This window comes from Alosa pseudoharengus, unplaced genomic scaffold (genome assembly GCF_046254945.1).
Source record: "Alosa pseudoharengus isolate Yale_2024_CS ecotype anadromous, Long Island Sound unplaced genomic scaffold, YU_APseudo_1.1 YU_APseudo_1.1_scf_9, whole genome shotgun sequence".
In the NCBI taxonomy this organism is placed as follows: Eukaryota; Metazoa; Chordata; class Actinopteri; order Clupeiformes; family Clupeidae; genus Alosa; species Alosa pseudoharengus.
The window spans coordinates 19,931,450-19,952,183 of NW_027468881.1; the positions used below are offsets into that span (position 1 = coordinate 19,931,450).

At 47.7% G+C, this 20,734-nt stretch overlaps 1 protein-coding gene across 5 annotated transcripts in view; it reads right to left on the reverse strand.

Moving 5' to 3' along the window:
* Positions 1 to 20,734, reverse strand: part of l1cama (L1 cell adhesion molecule, paralog a) — a 44,899-nt gene that overhangs the window by 14,003 nt on the left and 10,162 nt on the right. For all 5 annotated transcript variants that reach the window (XM_076275509.1, XM_076275510.1, XM_076275508.1 and 2 more), the window contains exons 2-8: positions 8,003 to 8,523; positions 4,740 to 4,839; positions 4,264 to 4,457; positions 1,278 to 1,400; positions 944 to 1,108; positions 227 to 341; positions 1 to 42 (exon numbers count right to left, since the gene is read on the reverse strand). The exon at positions 1 to 42 is cut by the window's left edge and continues 143 nt beyond it. In XM_076275509.1, coding sequence (XP_076131624.1) covers positions 1 to 42; positions 227 to 341; positions 944 to 1,108; positions 1,278 to 1,400; positions 4,264 to 4,457; positions 4,740 to 4,839; positions 8,003 to 8,144 — 881 coding nt within the window. In that variant the 5' untranslated portion in view covers positions 8,145 to 8,523. The remainder of the gene's footprint in view (positions 43 to 226; positions 342 to 943; positions 1,109 to 1,277; positions 1,401 to 4,263; positions 4,458 to 4,739; positions 4,840 to 8,002; positions 8,524 to 20,734) is intronic.

Genomic DNA, 20,734 nt, shown 5'->3' on the forward strand with positions numbered 1-20,734 from the left:
ATCTCCCCGTCCTTCCTGACCCACTGGATGGTGGGGGTTGGGCTAAGGATGGAGGGAGAGCATGGGCAAAGAAGGACGAAAGAAGGGGAGAGGAGAAGGAGAGAGGGAAAAAAAAGAAAGAAAATGGAAATGTTGACATATCCACAGACGGCGGCACGGTAATGGCGGCACGGACATGCATGGTCACACGCGCTGGCTGACAGACAGGGGGCAGGTAGGGACTCACAGGCCCTGGACGATACACTCCAGCTTCAAGGTCTGACCCCGCAGGACGTGGTGTGAGCTCTGGGAGCCTGTGGGTCTCAGCATCTGAGGCCTTCGGTTCCGCACCACTGAATTAGCTGGAGAAACACAGAGATGGAGATAGAGAGAGAGAGAGAAAGAGAGAGAGAGAGAGAGGGAGAGAGAGAGAGAGAGATGGAAAGAGAGAGATAGAGACATACTCATACATATGCAAGAGCAGTTACAGCCTCCCCCTCAGGCATACACAAGTGCACAGAGCAGTGGCTAAAGTACTGACTGCAGGCCCAGGTGGGGATGGCTGTGCGGTACCTCTTCATCTACGGCATGTCACATTAACAAACTGGACATATGTTCCAGCTGCCCTCTCTCCCCCACTGACCTGCCTGCCATGGGGCCAGCTGTTCCCAGCCAGGCTACATGCCTAAGCCTGCACTGCCTCATTATACACACCAACCAGGGAGCCACACATGCAACACCAGCTTATATGAAGCATTTGTGTGAGTGTGAGTGTGAGTGTGTGTGTATGTGTGTGTGTGTGTGTGTGTGTGTGTGTGTGTGTGTGTGTGCTTGACCCAGGCAACTTACACTCTATTTCTGGTAATGTATGACCTTGACTGCTGATCTGATATTCCTTTCACCCATATAACTATGATTATGGTGTCATTTGACAGCAAATTGTGGAACGTTCGGTGCAACTTACAGGGGTTAACGACGAGGGTGATGGGCTCTTTGGAGAACATGGTGCGGGCGTAGCGCATGTTGCAGGTGTAGTCATTGCGGCTGTCCTCCACCTTGGTGTGGGCGAAGTACAGGTTTCCATCCAGGCCCTGCACCACACGCTCATTAAGCTTAATGTGATGCAATTCTGAAAGGACAACCGGGAAGGACAGAGAAAAAATAGAGGACAAATGGGGCTACTGCCTACATGAGGCTGTGAACAAGCATTCAGGCAACAGGTAAATGAGTAATAAATTAATAAACTAGTCCACTAATAGTCCACACTGATAGGGCAGTCGAGTGGGCTGTGCACTCACTGTCGTCCATCCAGTGGATGTTTGGAGGAATGATACTGGCTGGAGGATTGCAGCGCAAGACTACACTCTCTCCTGCCTCTACCTTCAACCGGACCTTCTTCTCTTTCTGCAGGGTGGGAGGATCTGAGGAGAACAACAACAAACCAAGAAAGTGTGAGAGATAGAAATTCAAGAGAATTTTATTTGACATGTATTGTCATTGTCAACATGATCACTATTGCTGGTCTCTCATAGCCTGGGAATACCCATACGAACAAATTTGGGCCAAGAGGCCATTGAAACCCATTTCCAAAGCCTCTAAAACACGGGCACTTAAATACAATCACTATCTGGCATGGACGTTTATTTCTTTGGAATTGAGTAAACAACTGCATTTAAAACCCTTTGATTGCTACACTTTTGTTGGTAAGAGTTAATGTACCAATTTAAGTTGAATTTCTCTGCTAGTTACGCCCCTGCTGGAAGTCGTAAGTCAATGAACCTTTTCCAGAACCAATGTCAATTGTACAATTGTGAAGATCTGGGTGTTCCCAGGCTAGGTCTCTCAATTCAAGTCTCAAAAAAATAGTGTAAAAATAAGTACAAGATGCTTATAGTGATACTCCTACTAATCAAATAACATAGAATGATATTGCCTAGATTAGTTTTCTGCTATAGTTTTACTTTTGGTTGCCAAGGAAGAGCGTTTTAACTACATACACCCCAGAACAATGTAGCATAGCTGCAATAGCTGTGGCTCCTTTCTTGTTCAGAGACACCTGCCCCAGGACAGAGAGAGGTTAAAGGTGATAAAATGCCAGCTGAGTTTTCGGCCAGGCCAGGCACACCATGTGTGGAGTAGCAGCTTGGTGAGTTAGCATGATGAAGCACTCATTTCAGCCAATGTACAGGGAGCAGTTGAGCATAGAGCAGATGTGGTGGTGGTCTTTTAAGAATCCAGTAAACCCATGGCAGACAGGTATTGACCACAACTCTCCCAAGGTGGTTCTTTGTCATATTCAGTTCGCAGGTGTGCAGATAGCCTAGTAAAGCTTTTCAGCTAGTGTAGCATTACGGTTGTAAGATGATTTGGCGTCAGCCCTATGTTCCCACAGACCAATGGTCCCACAGCCCTATGTTCCCACATTTCTAAGGTTAGGGATAGGGCTAGGGTTAGGGTTAGGTCTGAGGTGTGGGTGGGTGGGTTAGGGAACATAGGGCTGTGGGAACATAGGCATGCTCCTGATGATGTAACCTGCACTGTCTTCACTCTGTTAGATAGTCAGAAACCTTCACATTTAGCCATGCTGGCTGATAGGAAACCTGATGTGGATTCTGTTATTAATCTTGACGTCATTCATTGGTAGCACTTTAGGCTTACCAGGACTTTGAGCTAGCAATAATAATAGCCTGAGCATCCATTTCAGTTATCTTTGTTCTCTGACTTCCCCCTGTCTCCTGAATAGTGTACGGATATTAAACAAACATCATCTTATGTGAGTTCAGAGGTTTGCAGAAATGCATGTTAAATTGGGTCGGGGGCCGATGAGTGCTGAGGTCCATTTGAGAGCTGCAGGGGCTGTCCTCTCATATCAGAATGCCCTTCAAGATCGTGGCAGGGATTCCCACGAGAACAGCATGAAGTAAAGGAGTTGTGTCATCCAGGGCTGCAAACGGGCTCCACTCTGTGCAAACAAAGCAGTCCTGGACCTGTGAAAGATTCTCCTAAGGCTACACCTTCACTAACCTGAAAATCATGTAGCAGCTATGGCTGTTCTGGTCAGCAAAATACAAAAAAGGAAAAGAAAAAAAAGAAAAGAACAGAAAGAAAGAAAGAAAGAAAGAAATAAAGAAAGAAAAAAAGAAAGAAAATAAACCTATCTATGATTTTATGTTTACATCTTTCATTTCTGAAAACAGCTAAGAGCGCCTCAGATGGGCCTTAATGAGTGATTCAGAGGCACAGGCTGTGCATGCTGTTTCTCCATGCTGACTGGAGCCGTGCACATGTAGTGAGCCGTTGCCAGTCCGCTGCCGCTCGGTACATTCTGAGCTACCTCCCCTCTGAGCACTTATCCCACAGGAGTTCCTGTTGTCCTCTTGGAAAATGCTAGCATGACATCAACCCAGTTTCTGCGGTAACCGTTGTCAAGGAAACCAGGAGAGGTCGTATGAAGAGTGGAAGATCCAGGTAGATAGATGTCTCTCATAATTGTTATTTAAGCTGCCAGATGTTTGATTTCCATGAACCAGATTGAAAATATGGGTTTGTCTAAGAAAGCATTATACCTTTATTATAAAGTCATGTTTGGCAGCTGAATGCGATATAAAACAAGCACTCAGTTTTATTGGACCTGAGGCATGGAACCACAAATCGGGCAGTTACTGCCTCATAAAGTAGCCAGTATCTTCCTCATCATAAAAAATAATTATTACATTGCAGGGTGCATGATAGAAAGTGACTTATGATTGAAGATTAATAAAGGCAAATCATTGATTTCTTTTACATAAGCCTTCTTTATAACATTGTTAAATACACTATAGCATTCACAAAGCTCTACATTCTTGCTGTGGGCCAGAATTAACCTTTGTTCCTATCTTGCATTCAGTTTTTATCATCATTATTTCTCTATAGACGAGTGTTCATAAAACACAACTGTCTTGCTTACAGTGTGGAATTAATACTAGCAGTTGAGCAGTTCAACCTTTGATCTTGCACAAGAGGCAATGTTTAGAATAAGTCACACTGCATATTGTGGGGTTCACACACTTTGGACCAGATTTTAATGTCTAATTATCTATAAAGCTGAAAGAGAGAACAAGAGAGAGAAATAGAGAGAAATGTGTCCTGTAACTCTATAGTGATTTTCTGTCCACGCTTGATAGACTCTGTGATGATCCAACTATGCCACTGAACAGCATGGAGCTCTTAGAGCTGTCTGAGATGGAGTCGAGACAGGCAGCTGAACAATCGGTGCCAAGAGGACTGTGAACGTGGTTCACTCACTCTCTGTAGTGATCTGGACCTCGTTGGAGACGGCCGTGCCAAGCTCATTAGAGGCGAAACACGTGTAGTTGCCACTGTACTGGCTGATGGGCTGGTCTTCCGCGGCGACCGAAAATGTTCCGGAACCTGTCGACACCCTGAGATCAGGGTCACTGGAGAGGTCGAATTCTACTCCGTCTTTCACCCATCGGAAACTAGAGCGGAAAAAACAAGACAAAGCGAAAAAAAGGAGGACAGAGAATAACAGACAAAGAGACAGTTCATTTCTCATGTAGGCTAATTACACGACCAAATTAAGGATGAGCGTTTATCTGGCGTGAGATGTGGCTCTGTGTAAATGATGCTTTTTTGTGGGTAATTAGCTTAAATGGCTGCCACGAGCAGCTTATCAGGACAGTGCAAACAGAGCAGCTCGGCATGCTGGGAGTGTGTCCTGGGCCCAATTATGGTGCCTAGGCGGAGTGGAGGAGCCTTACGTGGGCTTGGGATTCCCAGAAGCCTCGCAGGTAAGCATGATGTCTGACGAGAAGGCAGTGATTGACTCTGGCTGGGCAGTGATCTCTGGAGGCTTTTTAACTGCAGGAGAAAACACACACACACACACACACACACACACACACACACACACATGGCATGACGCTTGGTCCAGTCGGTGTTTGCCCTAACAGGAGACCATGAAGACTCAATGCAACTGTCATTGCCTCTGCAAGTCCCCCCAAACCCAGATGATAGCTAAGATGGCCGCCCGTGAAGTAACGCTTAGTGTTTACTGCTGAGTGTGTGGGGAAGATGAATTACCCTGAACAGTAATGCAGGCCCAGCAAGAGAAAGGGAAAGAGAGACTGACAGAGAGTGAGAGAGAGAGGAAAAGAGATGGTGTATCACGAACACTGCAGCTTCCCTCCACTGATACATGTGACTAACGCCTAAGGCTCCCCACTGGCCCAGTTGCCCTGCCCGAGTCACAAATGGTTGGGGGGAATGGAAATTAATTCCAACAGACGCCCTCCAAGAGCCAAGATGGCCTCCAAGTCATTACCGAACTCCTCAGCGTAGGGGAGGAAATGGAGAGTGAGGAGGTGAAAATGGGAAAACAATGTATTCCGATTACAGAGAACATGATGTATCTGCCTGAAGAGGTGTTACAGGAGAGTGGTTTCACCAAGGGAGAGAGAGAGAAAGAGAGAGGAGGAGAGACATATGGGAGCGAGGGAGCAGATGAGATGGGAGAGGAGAGGAGAGGTGGGTGAACCTTTTGGAATAGCTTCTGGAGACCCCATTTTCATTCCCTCAGCCAGCCAATAAACAACAGCTCATATCTCGATGCATAAAGCACACACATGGCGGGAAATGATATGGATATTGCCAATTTTTTACGGTACAATTTATGCGCTGGGTCACAGTTTTATGCCCGAGTCCCTTGTGTTTACGCTGGCAATATATTTTCTTGGGGTCCAATTAAGCTCTCCACTGTGATCTCAATGTCACTGCAGATGCATCCTCTGTTTAAACTAAATGCTAACAGCATATAGCTGCTGAGGTTTAATTAGGCACTAAGAGCAATAGAGAGATGTGGTAATGTGAGTAAGTTTGTAAGAGTGAGTAATTTTAGCAGCAAATGTAGATAAATAGGAGATGTGGACAGAGGTGAGAGAGAAGGATGAACAGAGTGCTGAGCAGAGGTAGGGAGAGAGTGAGCAGGGGTCAGGGACAGGAGGACAGGAAGAAGCCCAGGCAGGAGTAGAATTAAGAGACGAAGAGAGAGCTGGAGGGAGGGAGAGAGAAAGAGAGGAGAGAGAGGAGGAGAGGGAAATATAAGGAGGGGGGGCTTTAATATGAGTATCCCCAGTGATGGAGATAATGAGGCAGTCTTCTCAGATGATCATATTTATTTTGCAGGCTCTTCTCCGTCACTGGAATCATCGCTGCCCCACTTATCCTTAATGTCCCTTCTCTTTTCGATTTGTCATTCCTGCTGTTCAGAAACGCATCAATTTACGCTATCTCCGTTTTCCTGGTGATACTGTATCTCACCCAAGAGAGATATCTAAAACAACATTCACCTTAGTTTGCAAACACCATGGAATTTATTCAGTGAGGTGCATCTGTTAGTTCTGGTGGGATGCGGGAGCCATGGTATTTTGAGGCAACAATTGAACGGAACCATAGTGGTTCCCAGGCAGAGCTATACACACAAAAACAAACAGTCATAGCAGAAGTTGTTGGAAGCCAAAAGCACTTACAGTCGGGTATTTGGTCTGGTGGTACAGGGAGGGAGCCAGGGGAGAAGGGAAGAGTTCTGTTAGTCAGAGGCAGCCAGATGGAGTTACAGCTTCCAACATGTCTGAATGTTAGTGCAACGCATGCCAGTAGCAGGGACATTAAGGAAACTTAACCAAAAACCCATGCCAAACCAAATAACAGAAATCAGTTTTGTCTGAATCCCATGTTTGAGTTATCATAAAACATATAAACATGCTGTAAAAAAAAACAAAAAAACATGACATTTGCATACATATATAGTCTTGATAACTAATGATATAGTGGAACGAAGCCAAAGAGTTCCCATGCAGTGTTCCCCTTGTCTGGGCATACAGTAAGCCATTCACCCGTCACAGATGCCCTTGTTTGCCTCCAGATGGGTAACAGCCTGACTGTATGTGTGTGCATCCCCAAGACTGCTGTAGATTTCCACTACTCTAATCTCTCCTCTAAGACATCAACATTTCACCCAAATAATTCAAATTTAAAGCATGCTTGAAAAAGCAACCCAGCACTCATTTTGTCTTCTCAATACTCACTCCCTTAGGCTACAAAAACGGACCAGATTCTGTTTGCTTCTCTTGGAGGAAATTCAAATGGCCCTTATTGACTACACAGCTACCACTTCTGCTGCCTTGGCCGCAGAAAGGTCACTGATTGAAAGTCAAAAGAGACCTTGACCTTTACGAGCAGTTCTCTTCCGCCCTGACACCTTAATTTGCTGTAGATAGTATTTCTCTTTTACTGCTTTTCATCATCCATGTGTATTTCTCCTTCAGTGTTTGTGTGTGTGTGTGTGTGGGGGGGGGTGTCTGTGTGTGTGTGTGTGTGTGTGCGTGGCTGGGAATGTGTGTGGGTGTGAGAGTGTGTGTGTGTGTGTGTGTATGTGGGTGCTTACGCTCAGCCCATGAGTCATCAATACAAATCTGAAGTACCAGCACCATAGCAGTATACTTCGATGCATTTTCGGATGTGCAAACCTCTAAACTCTAAGCAAACCCATTTTAACAACCAAAGGCATGCAAGTCTGGGTATAAGTCAACATCTGATTGAGTTACTTTCCAATCAGTAACAGATCTGCCCCACCAAACCAGATCAATAGCCTGATCAATGGGAGCAATTAAGCACACTCAAAATTCAACGGTGAGAGACTCTGTGGCTTTCCAAGAGCACCTCTCCACCTCTCTCAGCGCAGCACTATCTAGTCCAGGAATGATCAATGACTTCACAGCCGATCCAGACAAGCACATGCCATCGACACATCACATCACATAACACACCACACCACAGCACAGCACGCCGCACTCACACTAACACATCGCATAACACCACATCACACTGCCACGTCGCATAGCACTCCATCACACTAACACATCACATAACACCGCATCTGCACCTAACACCACAGGGCACACCTATGGGGTTTGCATGCGTTTGGGAGATGACTCCACACCTATGGCACGGCGGACGTACTTACAGTTCGGGGGAATGTCGATGGCAGCCTGGGCGGGTCTGCTGGTGGTGTGGGCCAGGAGGAGGAGGAGGAGGAGGGGGTGGAGGTGCAGAGGTGTGCATCGCCCCCTGCTGCCGACCGGCTGTCCTGGCGCGCTGGTAGGCATTGCTCACTGTCCCATTAAACTTGCACCTGCTCTCGCAGTCTTAAACGCAACAGCGCGCACACACGCACACACACACACACACACACACGGGCTCGGTGGCTCCCACACCGACTCGCACATGCAGTGATGAGCAGGCCCCTGTTATCTCTCTCTCTCTCTCTCCACTCGTTTGTTGACTCCTTCACTCGCTTCCTCTCTCTCTCTCTCTCTCTCTCTCTCTCTGGCGTTTTGGGATAGCCCCCCTTCTCGCTCCAGTAATCCCGTTGGCACTCCTGCTCGCCGACCTCTGTTTCTCTTTCTTCTGCTCTGTTTGTTGTTTTTTCTTTTTGTCGTCTTCTCTTCTTTTCTCTCAGGTCCACTCCCTCCCGCTGGTTTCTCTCTGGAAGATAAAAGAGAGGTGGGGGAGTGAGGGAGGGGCGCCGCGCGTGTCAGAGCGGCAGAATAAATGACTCCATGCGCCACATGCTCCAGGACCAAGACAGCCGGGGACTGAGCACACAAAAGGGAGGCACCCAGAGGGGTGTCTTTCTCCCACACACACACAGACACACAAACACACACAGACGAGGCAACATCCATGTCAAAAGCCCACTTGACTTTTTATTTATTTATTCACTTTGTTGATGTGACATTGATTTTATTCTTTAAATAAGGGGGAGCTGATGCGAGGAGCATGGCTCCACACAGAGAGGCAGACCCAGATTCACAGATGGCAGCAGCGCCATTACTGCAGAGATGCAAACAGATCATCCAAGCGGCCAAACAGGAAACACACACACACATACACACAGACACACACACGTGAAGGAGAAGGGTCCATCAAAGGTTAGCAGACCATGGAAAACCAAAGCTCATGTACAGTATGCTTCTGGCCAGGAACTCTGGATGAGTGTGAGTGTGTGCATGTGTATGTGTGTGTTTGTGTGTGAGTGTTTGTGTGGAGGCCTTGGAGTACACTTCCTCTCTCAATCTGTGAGGACAGGCACCTATTAGAGATGCTATCAGTCATGCAGCAGGGGTGAGGGCCGCTCTCCAGGAACGTTGACGCTGTCCATCTGCACCTCCTGGTCTCGCCCCCCCCCCCCAAAAAAAAAAAACACACACACAGACACACACACACACACACACACACAAAGACACACGGTGTAATCTAATTAGCGTCATCAGAAGAGCAAATGTTCATTTAGTTCATCTGGTTGCTTCATCATTACAGAAGGGAGGAAAAAGACAGAGAGAGAGAGAGAGAGAGAGAGAAATCTCCCCACGGATTGTGTGAATGGAATCAGTCTGTGAGAGCGATGCATGTTATCTGGGAGCAAGAAATTAGACAGAGAGGGTTTTTGGCCCGGGTACAGCATGTTTTAAAGCAGCTGGCAGCCCTGAGCAGCCTGGGCACGGCACCACTGTAACGTGGCAGTGCCAAGCCCACAGTGACGCGTGACCTTGGGGAGAGACAGAAGGTTGTGGGGAGGAGGTGGACATACATGAGTTATGGAGGAGAGAGATGGACTGAGGGAGAGGGAGAAAGAAAAAAAAGAGAGAGAAAGAGATCTTTCTTTTCTGTCGTGGGTTGGCTTTATTGACAGCTCACAGATAAGTCACTGTCTGTTCTGCCGATATTGGACCAGCTAGAGATGATTGCACCAGACTTGGTCTCAAAGGTGGAACCTTAACCCAGACTATGACTGTATACTATGAAATCACGGCAAACAAAATCTCAGCTATTGATCCACAACGGTATTGACATTTACAGTCAACAAAGGTGTAATATAATATCAGTCACCCACACTCAAAAGGACAATACCCACTGACCATCTGACCAGAGGTCACGGCATCAATGAATATTACAATACTCACTTAATGTATGCCATACCATTATTTTAAAGGCCAAAATTCATGTGACATTCAGTGAGGGTATAACTGCAACCCACAACCAGAAACACAGATTTTATAATGATATTTCAGGACATGTGATCAGTGATGCCAGTAACGCGTTACTTAGTAACTCTTTTTTCAGTAAGGAGTAATCTAACTTTACAAACCAGTAATCAGATTAAAGTTACTTATCTAAGTTACTGTGCGTTACTATTTTTGTCATTTTCCTTAATAAAAAGAAATATATTATTTGCTTTCTTCTTGTCTTGGGGATTAATGTCATGTAGGCTATGCTCACGTTTTCAGCATGAGGACAATTCACGTGCAGCGACACAAACGTAGGCCTAAACAACAATGGAGGGAGAGAGAGAGATGCACATTTCATCAGTCATTACTTTGAGTTTGTGTCAGCTAAACATGACAACATTAAGGTACATTGTACATTCTGTGCTGGCGACAAAGTGCTGTGTAGCTAGACATCCCAAGTCTCCCGAAGTTTTGGGAGTCTCCCACATATTGATAGCGGCTTCCTGACGCCCGCAAATTACATAAAATCTCCCGGAACCTAGAGCGAACAAGAGCACGCAAGCCAGAGCGGACTTCAAATCAAAGATTCTAGAATCTTTGCTTCAAATCGCGTGTGCATATGAGCTTAATGCGCACACAACGGAGAGAGAGAGGAGTGGTGCGTTTGTGCCTGAAGCGCATCCAAGACAGAGAGCATCCTAGTCTGTTTTGCTAAATCAACTAATCAGTTTTCAGTGTAAGTGTGCTTATATCTCTTTTCTCCCAAACATAATTAATCAGTTCAGTCAGTGTATCTAGGAACAGAAGCGTCATGGCAGCGTCAGTGCCCCTCAAAAAGGAAGATTTAAGACCCATTTCACATCAGACTACACAAAAGTGTACCCAATTGTCTCAAAAGATTAAAACATAATGATAATCTTGCACACTGCACTGTTTGTAACAACGACTTTAGCATTGCTCACGGCGGGTTAAATGATTTGCAAAAGACTTGTTGAGGTGAGTTTAACAAGTGTAATTTCATTTGCATATTACTCAGGCCTATACAAGATGGCTAGTTGTCAAGGCTACATGAAAAAAAAAACCTACATATTTTACTATAACAATTTCTATCAACAGGCCTTCCTTATTTGGTGTACTTAGACATTATTGAACAAACATCTGAATTTCAGTATCTAAATAGGTTAGGTTGGGATGTCTGCTATACATTGCTGTTAAAATGCACTTCCAGTATAGTGAGTATTGGCAAAACCGGTTATCATTTTTATGTTGAGGCGTTGGGGGTGTTGCCGGCAGCTGCTGAAAGTAACTAATAAAGTAACTTGTAATCTAACTTAGTTACTTTTAAAATCAAGTAATCAGTAAAGTAACTAAGTTACTTTTTAAAGGAGTAATCAGTAATCAGTAATCAGATTACTTTTTCAAGGTAACTGTGGCAACACTGCATGTGATATAGTGGACTATGAATCCTGAACACTTCTGTTTTGTAACACGCTACCAACTCCACCAGCGTCAGATATAATGAACTTGAAAAAAATGTGCAGATTTAAAAATGGATGTGGCTCTTCAATTGTACCACGTGGCACCACCTTGTCATTCCGTTGAAGGAGGACTACAGTGAGGCTGGTGTGTAGTCGCTGTCTATCTTCAATGGATTAGTCAGGTCATTAAACCAAGTCACCTCCTCTTCCAGCTCAATACCTCAACAGCGAGCACTGAGCGACAGAGAGGAGGGGTGTTAGAGGAGAGGTGGTGAACGGGATGAAGAGAGAGAGAATGAAAGAGGGAGAGAGAATGAGAGAAGGGGGATGGGTGGAGGAGGGTGGGGGTGATGGAAGGTGACAGCTGAGACAGTAATCCTCCCCTCCTCTAAATCACAGCACTGCTCTCCCAATCAATGTGCCACCTCTCCCTCCACCATTCCCACCCTCAGCCTCTCCCCTTCTCTGTCTCCTCCCCTCTCTCTCCTCCTCTCCCCTTCTTCTTCCCCCCACCCCACCCCTCTTCTCCTCTTTCCTCCTCTCTCTCCTCCCCTCTCTCTCCTCCCCCCCTTCCCTTCTCTCTCTCCTCTTCTTCCCTTCTTTCTCCTCCTCTTCCCTTCTCCTTCTCTCCCCCTCTCTGTCCTCCTCTTCCCTTCTCTCTCCCCCCTCTCTCCCTATGTGGGTGCTGGCTCGGGGATATTGGTACAGGCTGATCAGAGGATTGCTCGCAGGGGGGTGTCAGTGGCCAATTACGGACCGGCCGACTTTCCGCTGGCCTTTAGCAGATGCCATTAAAAGAGGATGAATGGTAACGACGCAGCATTTGCTGAGGCGCAGAGGAAGGGTGGGGGGGGGCGAACAGAAGAGAGCGAGAGAGGGGACGATAAGGGAGCCTCTCATCAGCACAGCTCTAATGGGACTGTGGAGGCGCTGAGCGGGACTGGATTAACACCCCGAGAGTGTAAGGCGTGTGTGTGTGTGGTGTGTGTGTGTGTGTGTGTGTGTGTGTGTGTGTGTGCCACTCCCTCTCAGGGGCGAGTCACGCTGCCAATCCAATGTTCCTGGAGCCACGCCTGATCAAACAGTGGCCCCACACTGTGTGAGAGCATGAGTGTGCTGTGTGCTGTGTGTGTGTGTGTGTGTGTGTGTGTGTGTGTGTGTGTGTGTGTGTGTGTGAGTGTGTGTTTTTTGCATGCATGCATGTATGCCTGCCTGTGCTAGCCCAACCAAGCATGACATGTTTTCTATAGAGGCGGAGCAGGAGCAGGAGCAGGCAGGAGTCAGCGAATGAGAACAGAATAATAGGATTGGAGGGAGAGGAGAAAACGAGGTACGGAGAGGAAGGTGAAGAGACGCCGGGAGGCGAGCGGTCAGGTTTCTGTGTAATAAGAGCCCTTGCCCAGGGGAGGTGGGGGGGGGGGGACAGCACCCAAACATGCTGATAAGGGGGCCGTGACACGCATAAACGAAGGACAGCAAACGCATCTGCGATGGGGCTTACGCGTGTCGGTCTATTATCACGGGTGTGTGTGTGTGTGTGTGTGTGTGTGTGTGTTGGGGGTGGATTGACACAATGACCAGGGCTGAGGTGGAGAACACGCCGCTGTGCAGCTGCTGGCTGATAGCATCTAAAGCCTGTTACCTGCCTCATTTCCCCCGGGGCAGGAGGGCAAACAGCAGAGGCGGCGGCAGCGGCAGCAGCAGTGGTGGTGGTGGCAGCTGTGAGGCCCCCGCAGGGGCTCTCCACTGTGGCCCTCACACACATACACACACACGCACGCACGCACGCACGCACGCACGCACACACGCACGCACGCACACACACACAGACACACACACACACACACACACACACACACACACACACACACACACACACACTCACACACACACACACACACACAGACATACACACACCCCGCTGCCCCAAGGCCACATCTGCAAGCTCAACACTAGGGCCACAAACAGACAATGTGGAAAAACAAACAACCCCAGCCAGACCTAAGCAGACTAAAAAAAACCCTGCTGACAAAAAGAGAGAGGAAGAAATGCACAGTGATCTTTTTTTCCTCTTGACAGTGTCATCATTATAATCTGGTGTGGCTTGTGCAACTGCTCTAATCACCATTAAATAAACACAATTAAGGATAAAACACTATCGATATCAGCAGACATATATTAATAGTCAAGGGCCCTGGGGGTAAATGGGTGGAAAACAAACACAAAATTGTGTTTAAATGCAGAGCATGTCTCTGAGATACTTCAAGGGGCTCACCCACCCAACAGGCTGGCGAATGGGAATCACATGTCCCCCACCCCCCTTGAAGAGAATTCCAAATTAGCATTTAGGTCCACTCAGTGGGAGCAAATTGTAGCACTCCCGATGGTTCCATGGGATTTGCCAGCGTACCAGAGATGCGCCTCATCAAAGTCAAGAGAGGGGAGGGGGGATGGGGCCAGTCAACAGGAGAGCAGGCTAGCTGGGCTAATTCTGCCTCCAGATCTTCAATAACGACTTTCATAATGACTTCAACCGCCCTGGAATGTGTGGTTTGCTTCAATGTTAATTCTGTCTTGATGTGACAGATGTTGATGGCTGTTGTGGTTGAAATTACATTAAAGGCTCTCTCTGATGCAATCTGTAGGGTCTGGTCCCAGCAGAGATGTGATGATAATGTATGAGGTAGAAAATAGAGTTTGCTAACTAAGGGTATGTAAAAGGGTGTGTGTGTTTGTTTGTGTCTGTGTGCGGGTGCGTGTGTGTTCAGGATGGTACAGTACGTACGTATGCAGGCCTGGTGTCCCGTCTTGCCTGTTCTTTAAATATTTACCACCCCCAACTGGGTTGTAGAGTGTTGGAGGGGACGGGTCGCGGGAAAGAGTGTGGGGGAAAATAAATGAATACACGCGCCCTCTCTCAGCCCTCAAGACCTCCCTGAGGGTCGGTCTGTCTGCAAAATCATAGGAGCGAGAGAGACAGACAGAGTGAGAGGGAGAGGGAGAGAGTGTGTGTCAAGAGGAAGATTATGAGAGAGAGAGAGAGAGAGAATGGGAGGTGGAGGTGCTACACTCATTTGTAGAGGGCAAGGGAGAAGAAAGGGGGGATGGCTGAAGGGTAATGGGGAGAAGAGGAGTGCAGAGAGAGAGAGAGGGAGGAAGGGGGCTAGGGGAGGCGACGTGGGAGGGGTGCGCCTGTGCTGCGTAGGTGGGGGGGCTTGTAATTCACCGACCCCCTAGTGGGTAAATTATTTATACCCTTCCCCCCATCACTGTCAGTATAATTTGCCCTGAATTCACCCAAATTCATAATTCATATTCAGGGGCTCACCCATAGATTTGGTTTGATGCCAGGGCCTGGTCATTGTTTGCATGCTGTACCTGTGCCTGTCTGTCAGTCTGTCTGTCTGACTGCCAATCTATCTTTCTATCTGCATGTCTGTCTGTGTGTCTCTCTGGCTTCCTGTCTGTGCTCATGTCTAATGCATAATGCATGAGCCTGTTGCCGTGAGATAACTCCAGGGTTAAGTTTGTTATGGGTCCAAATACAGAGAGAGAGAGAGAGAGAGAGAAAAGAGAGAAGAAGAGAAAGAGAGAGGTCCTGTGAACAACACCCTGCCTGCCTTCAAGATTCACAGACCAACGGCACAACATGAGCTCCATAACCGTTTCACTAATCCCATTACGCCGTCTTGTTTAGAAGGTAAGGTACCAATTACAGGGTCTGAGGAGTCAATATTCAGTTGAAAGCATATTATGCATGGTTGATGTTGGTGATTTGTGCGTGCTTGCATGTGTGTGTCTTTGCGTGTGTGTCTGCGTGTGTGTGTGTGTTTGTTTGTGAGTGAATGAATAGGTGTGTCAATGCGTCCATTCTAAAGCAAAACAGAGACCACAGCTGCAGCATCTACATTGAAGCTGAGTGCGAGACTCCAAACTCAGCCGGGACCAGAAGCAAATCCTCCCCACCCTCCTTATAATCAATAATTCGTTTTGTTCTCTTTGAGTCGCTATCCCCCTCCAGTACCTCTCACTTCTCTTAGAGGTTTTTCCTCTGCCTCTGCCTCAATCGCCCATCCCTTTCTCATATCTCTCCCTCTACATTCTCCCCCTCTCTCTTTCTCTCCCTTTCTGAATCTCATGTCATAAAATACACGCTGATGGCTGCGCCGCATGTTGCTGACAAGCAGCAATATTTCCACTGTTATAGGCCTGACGTTAGGCAGGCTGCATCCCAGTGCTCTGCTCGTCTGCTCGCAGACGCTCAGGGCGCGCTCACTGATGTGTGGCTAGCACGCCTCTGTCACTCCTGTGAGGAGAATAACGCAGGCTGCACGCTCACTGCTCAGCCACCTGAGGATTGCTGCGACAGCTGAAAACTGTGCAGGGCGGTGACAGAGGAGGAAAATGATTATTTTGTTTGATGGATGCAGTGGGAGTTGGGTGTCATGATTTTTTCATGATTAGTTTATGGTCAAAAACAGAGTATTTCTGCCACTCAACATCCAGTTAAAGATAAAGAAAAAAATATCCCACAGTGTGGCTAGAGGGCTTGAAGATCAACAACAACAGTCCTATTGGTTAGTTAGGCCACACCCTGTGTATATGTTGTGAATGGCTTGTGTGCAGAGGCTCCATGCGTTTTTTCCACCTTCCCTCTCATTCTGTGAAAGCCTGCTCAAAGCCTCCCTCTCTTCCAGGGTTAAGGGTTAATATCAGAGTGACAAAAAGCTGTAGAAAATAAAGGTTGTCAGAGGGGGCTACCGCCTACTCTCTCCATCCATGTTGCCATGACAACAGGGTCTCCACAGCATCCCCCCAACCCCCACACATACAAATTCAGTTATTCATACACACGGACACTGACATACAGGCAGTTAAGGAATACACACATACAGAGTCATGCCTGGCACACTTGCTCCCACACACACACACACACACACACACACACACACACACGCACACACACACACACACACACACACACACACATAATTGTATTTTATGTTCTTTCCATTTGCAGTGTGTGATTATCTACTACCTCCTTTCAAAGTCAAGAGGAGGACAGGAATATTACTTCTCTCTCTCTCTCTACCTCACTCTCTTGCTACCACTTTCTCTTTCTCCCTCTTCTTTGCTCTCTCTCTCTCTTTCCTCTTTCTCTCTCCATTTATCTCTCACTCACTCCCTCTCTCCCTCCTTCTGCCCCATCTTTCTGTCTCTGTCCTCATCCCTTCACTCAAGCTCAGAGTTCTGCGATGCAGAGGAAGCAACAGTGAGCCTTATTTATTTATTGATGTTTTCCCCTCAAGACACAATAAAAATGGAGGAATAAAAGAAGTGGTGAATAATTAAAGTGAGGGAGTGGACTCATTAGGAGAGGAGAGAAAGAGGATTGAGAGATGGAGAGAAAGAGGAAAGAGAGACAGAGAGAGAGAGAGAGATGGAAGAGAGGTGGATGGGTGGTACCGAGACGCAGAATGAAGGTCTGATGGGGGGAAGGAGAGAGCAGAAGGAGAGAAGGAGGAGAAGGAGAAGGAGGGAAGGACATAGTCTGAAGGGGGATCAAAGGGGATTGGGTGTAATAATAATGTTAAAATTTAATTAGATGGTTACACAGGCAGAGGAAGACACAGAGAAGGGAGAGATAGCATCTACCAAATGGGGGATGCATACGGACAGGCACAACGCATGGTGAGAAAGAATCACAGGCAGCCTGGCACGGCTGATAAAAAACGCGGGATCATATTCCCTTAATGGGACTTTATGTCGGCTGATCAATGGAGACGGTTAATGAGGTCTGATGTGGAACGCGTTGCTCTTGTCCTTTTTAAGCAGACCTGGCACCTGCCAAAGGGAAAGTTTGAAAGTTGAAAGACCCCTGGTGCACTGACTGTTTTTCTCATCGGTAAATATTAGGGAAAACAGGGTTTGAGTGGGAAATGACGAGGGCTGATGCCCCGATTGAGCCAAAACAAACAGGGGTTTACAATGCAGGGCACATGGTGTTTTTCTGCGGAGTGAGCAGAGGGGAGGGGGAGGAGGAGCACGCGTGATATGTGGGGTAAAGGTAGAACTGGCGCTCAGCACCACTCTTCTCCTAGGAGACCCACTGCCAATCTGCGTTCATGCCCAGACACATAGAAAGATTAGATATGACACCTAGAGATTCACAGTCCACAGTCAGCGCCTCTCTTTCTTTTGTGCTCTCCCTCTCTCACACACACAAACACACACACACACACACAGAAAGAGATTTAAATGGGTCACATTTACTTTGTTAGTGTCATTGCCAGTGACAGAGCCTGCCTGTGGAACAAGCTCGTTCATTAGGGGAAACACCTCAGGTGCTGAGGGATGATGCACGCTCGGCACGCTTGGTCAATCAGCCAGCCAGCCAGACGTTAAACAGGGCCGAACTGGGCCCAATTACCGCACAGAACAGGCCTCTCAGAAGACGGAGCTCATCCGATCCGCCTGACTGTAAATATGTCATTAACACCCTGCACAACCTCTCAATGGCACAGAGCCACAGACAGATAGGACAGGTAGGGGCGTCACTGCAAGTGAGTAGCTTTTAAATAAACAAACAAAATGATAATACAACACGCACACACACACATATTCACATCAACACTCTCACACATACACACACACACAGGACTCATTAAGAATTGCCCCAGACCATTATTAGCTCCAGCAAATAGTAGCCATCATAACATTATGAAATTAGGTGGAAAAGCCATTACCAGTGACCTTCTCCCTCACACCCCCCTCCCTCTGTCCCTTTATCTTGCCGGCCCACTTATTCCACCCCAACGCATGCAGCCTCCTTCTCTTGTGCGCCTCATTCAGACAGCGACTCTGACCTTCAACCTTCTTTCCTTACCCTCTGTATCTCTCTTTCTTTCTCCCTGACTCTCTCTCTCTACCTCTCTCTCTATCTCACTCTCTTTCTCTCTTTCTCTCTTTGTGGGCTCTTGTGTGCTCTCCCTCACCACCTCCTTTCTGAAAGACATGCACGCAATTCCCCCCTCTGTCAGCTCCTGTTGCTGTGCCGTGGCTGCCCGGCGGAGCTGGCTGTCAGAGCAGCGGGGATTTGTGGGATGGGACAGGTGAGGGCGTTTAGAGGAGCAGCCCTGAGGAGCGCACAGGGCAGAGAGAGAGAGAGAGAGAGAGAGAGAGAGAGAGAGAGAGAGAAAGATAGACAGGGAGAGAGAGACAGACAGACAGACAGACAGAGAGAGAGAGAGAGAGAGAGAGAGCAATCACCTCTGGCCAGAAACATCTCACCGCATCCACTTCTGGGATATGGGAGGCCAGCTTAGCACAGGAAGGGAGACCGAGCTGGATTGAGGGTAAGAAACGCAGCAGAGTGCTCTAAGTGCCACTGAACAAACACCAGCAGCAGGTCACGGTCCTGGGGACATACAAGCCTTACCCGTAAGTGCAAATCCTAGAGTCATTCAGACAGTATTTGTTAAAAAGCTGAGTGTATTCAACCTAAATTCATAGGCAGGGCAGAACTGAAAGACACAAAATTGCACAGTTATACAGATCATTGTGACCAAAAATACATCCATGCGACCTAAAAGTTTCAACTCAAGCATGGTAGGAGTGAGTAATAGCGCACAAATCATCACAACAGCAACGCGGAGGACAAAGAAGAGTGTGGCACAGCGCAGCACGTAGGAGGAGAACAAGCAAAAGCACCTGGAGGGCCTTGATGACAAAAGCTGCGCCCTCCCTCACAGATGTGTGGCTGAGTGGAGGTGGAGTGTGCTGGGGAGGGGTGTTAGAGTGCTCCCCTGGGGCCTCCAGGCGTTAAGTGGGAGATGTGGTTATGAAGTATACACATGGACTCACTCACACACAGACATACATGAACATGCACACATGCACACACACACACACACAAAATGACACTCATAAATGCACGCACACACACACACATACACACACACACACACACACACACACACACACACACACACACACACACACGGTCACTGTCACAGCTGCGACGGTGTAGGGTGACACGCAGGGGCAGGTCAGTAACTCCTGGGGGAGCTACTGCCAGAGACCTCGGCCTCCAGGGGGCCTCATTGACGGATGTCACCCAAAAGGCCTGCCCCGCTCAATGGCTCGATGGCTAACAGGTCCTCCTCGCCTCGCTGAGCTCATCCTAAAAGAACCTGTGCACCCCCACCCCACCCCCAACCTCTCCCCACCCAACCCCACGCACTGGTGGTGAGATGTCATCCCATCTGCAAGGCCTCTCAGCTGCATTCAAACATTCAAGGTTTGATTACCTATGAGGCTGCATTGTGTGTGTGCCGCGATTGATATTTTTTTCCCCCTGTTCTGAAAAGGACCCATTGTCTCTAGTCCCTGGCCTTGAGCCAATGCCACCCTCCAACGTGGAACGAAAACATTTACCAGCGCTTCCTAGGTCGCGCCTAATCCTTGCCAATTGCTCTCCTCCTCCCACGTGGAAATGAGACGTATTGGCAGGACAAGGTCAGCGCTGCTTTAGCATTCCACGGCATTTGCATGGGAGGGCCCACGGGGACCTGCTCTAGCTGTGAGAAACATGCGCTCACAGGCGGAGGAGCAGCACGCGCAGCAAGGCAGGCCCCAGGCTGAGCAGCCATTAGCATTTGTGAGCTAGGCCCCCTCAAAGACCACATCGGTCATTATCCCCGATATCTACATGCGGTCATACACATGGGAGATGCTGGAAGGGGAGAGACTGCAATGGTGGATGCTAGAGAGCATCAATACACTCACTGTCACTGATGGAAAACATATAAATCTTCGGAGCTGATAGAGGAATAACAGAGAGTCTATGAGAAAGAATAACAGTCTGACATAGGGAGTTATACTGAAACAGGAAGAGAGAAAGAGAGGGAGGGAGAGAGGGAAGCAGATAAAGAGCAAGATAATATATCACAGAGCACTGGAATCCTCCCCAAAATACCGAGAAGAGGGAGGTCTACTTTAATAGCTGCTAATTTCCTGCACGCTTCCTATCGTCAGATCTTCATTAACCAGGTCAGGAGACGACTTCTCTCTAGGCCCCATTAGCTTTGTTAAAAGTTGCACAAGCAGCACTTATTTCCTGAGTGCTCCTGATGTAATCAAATGGAGCACCTCGTGGGAACGGTGAGGGAGAAGAACAAGAGAGGAGGAATGAGGAAGAAGTGAAACAAG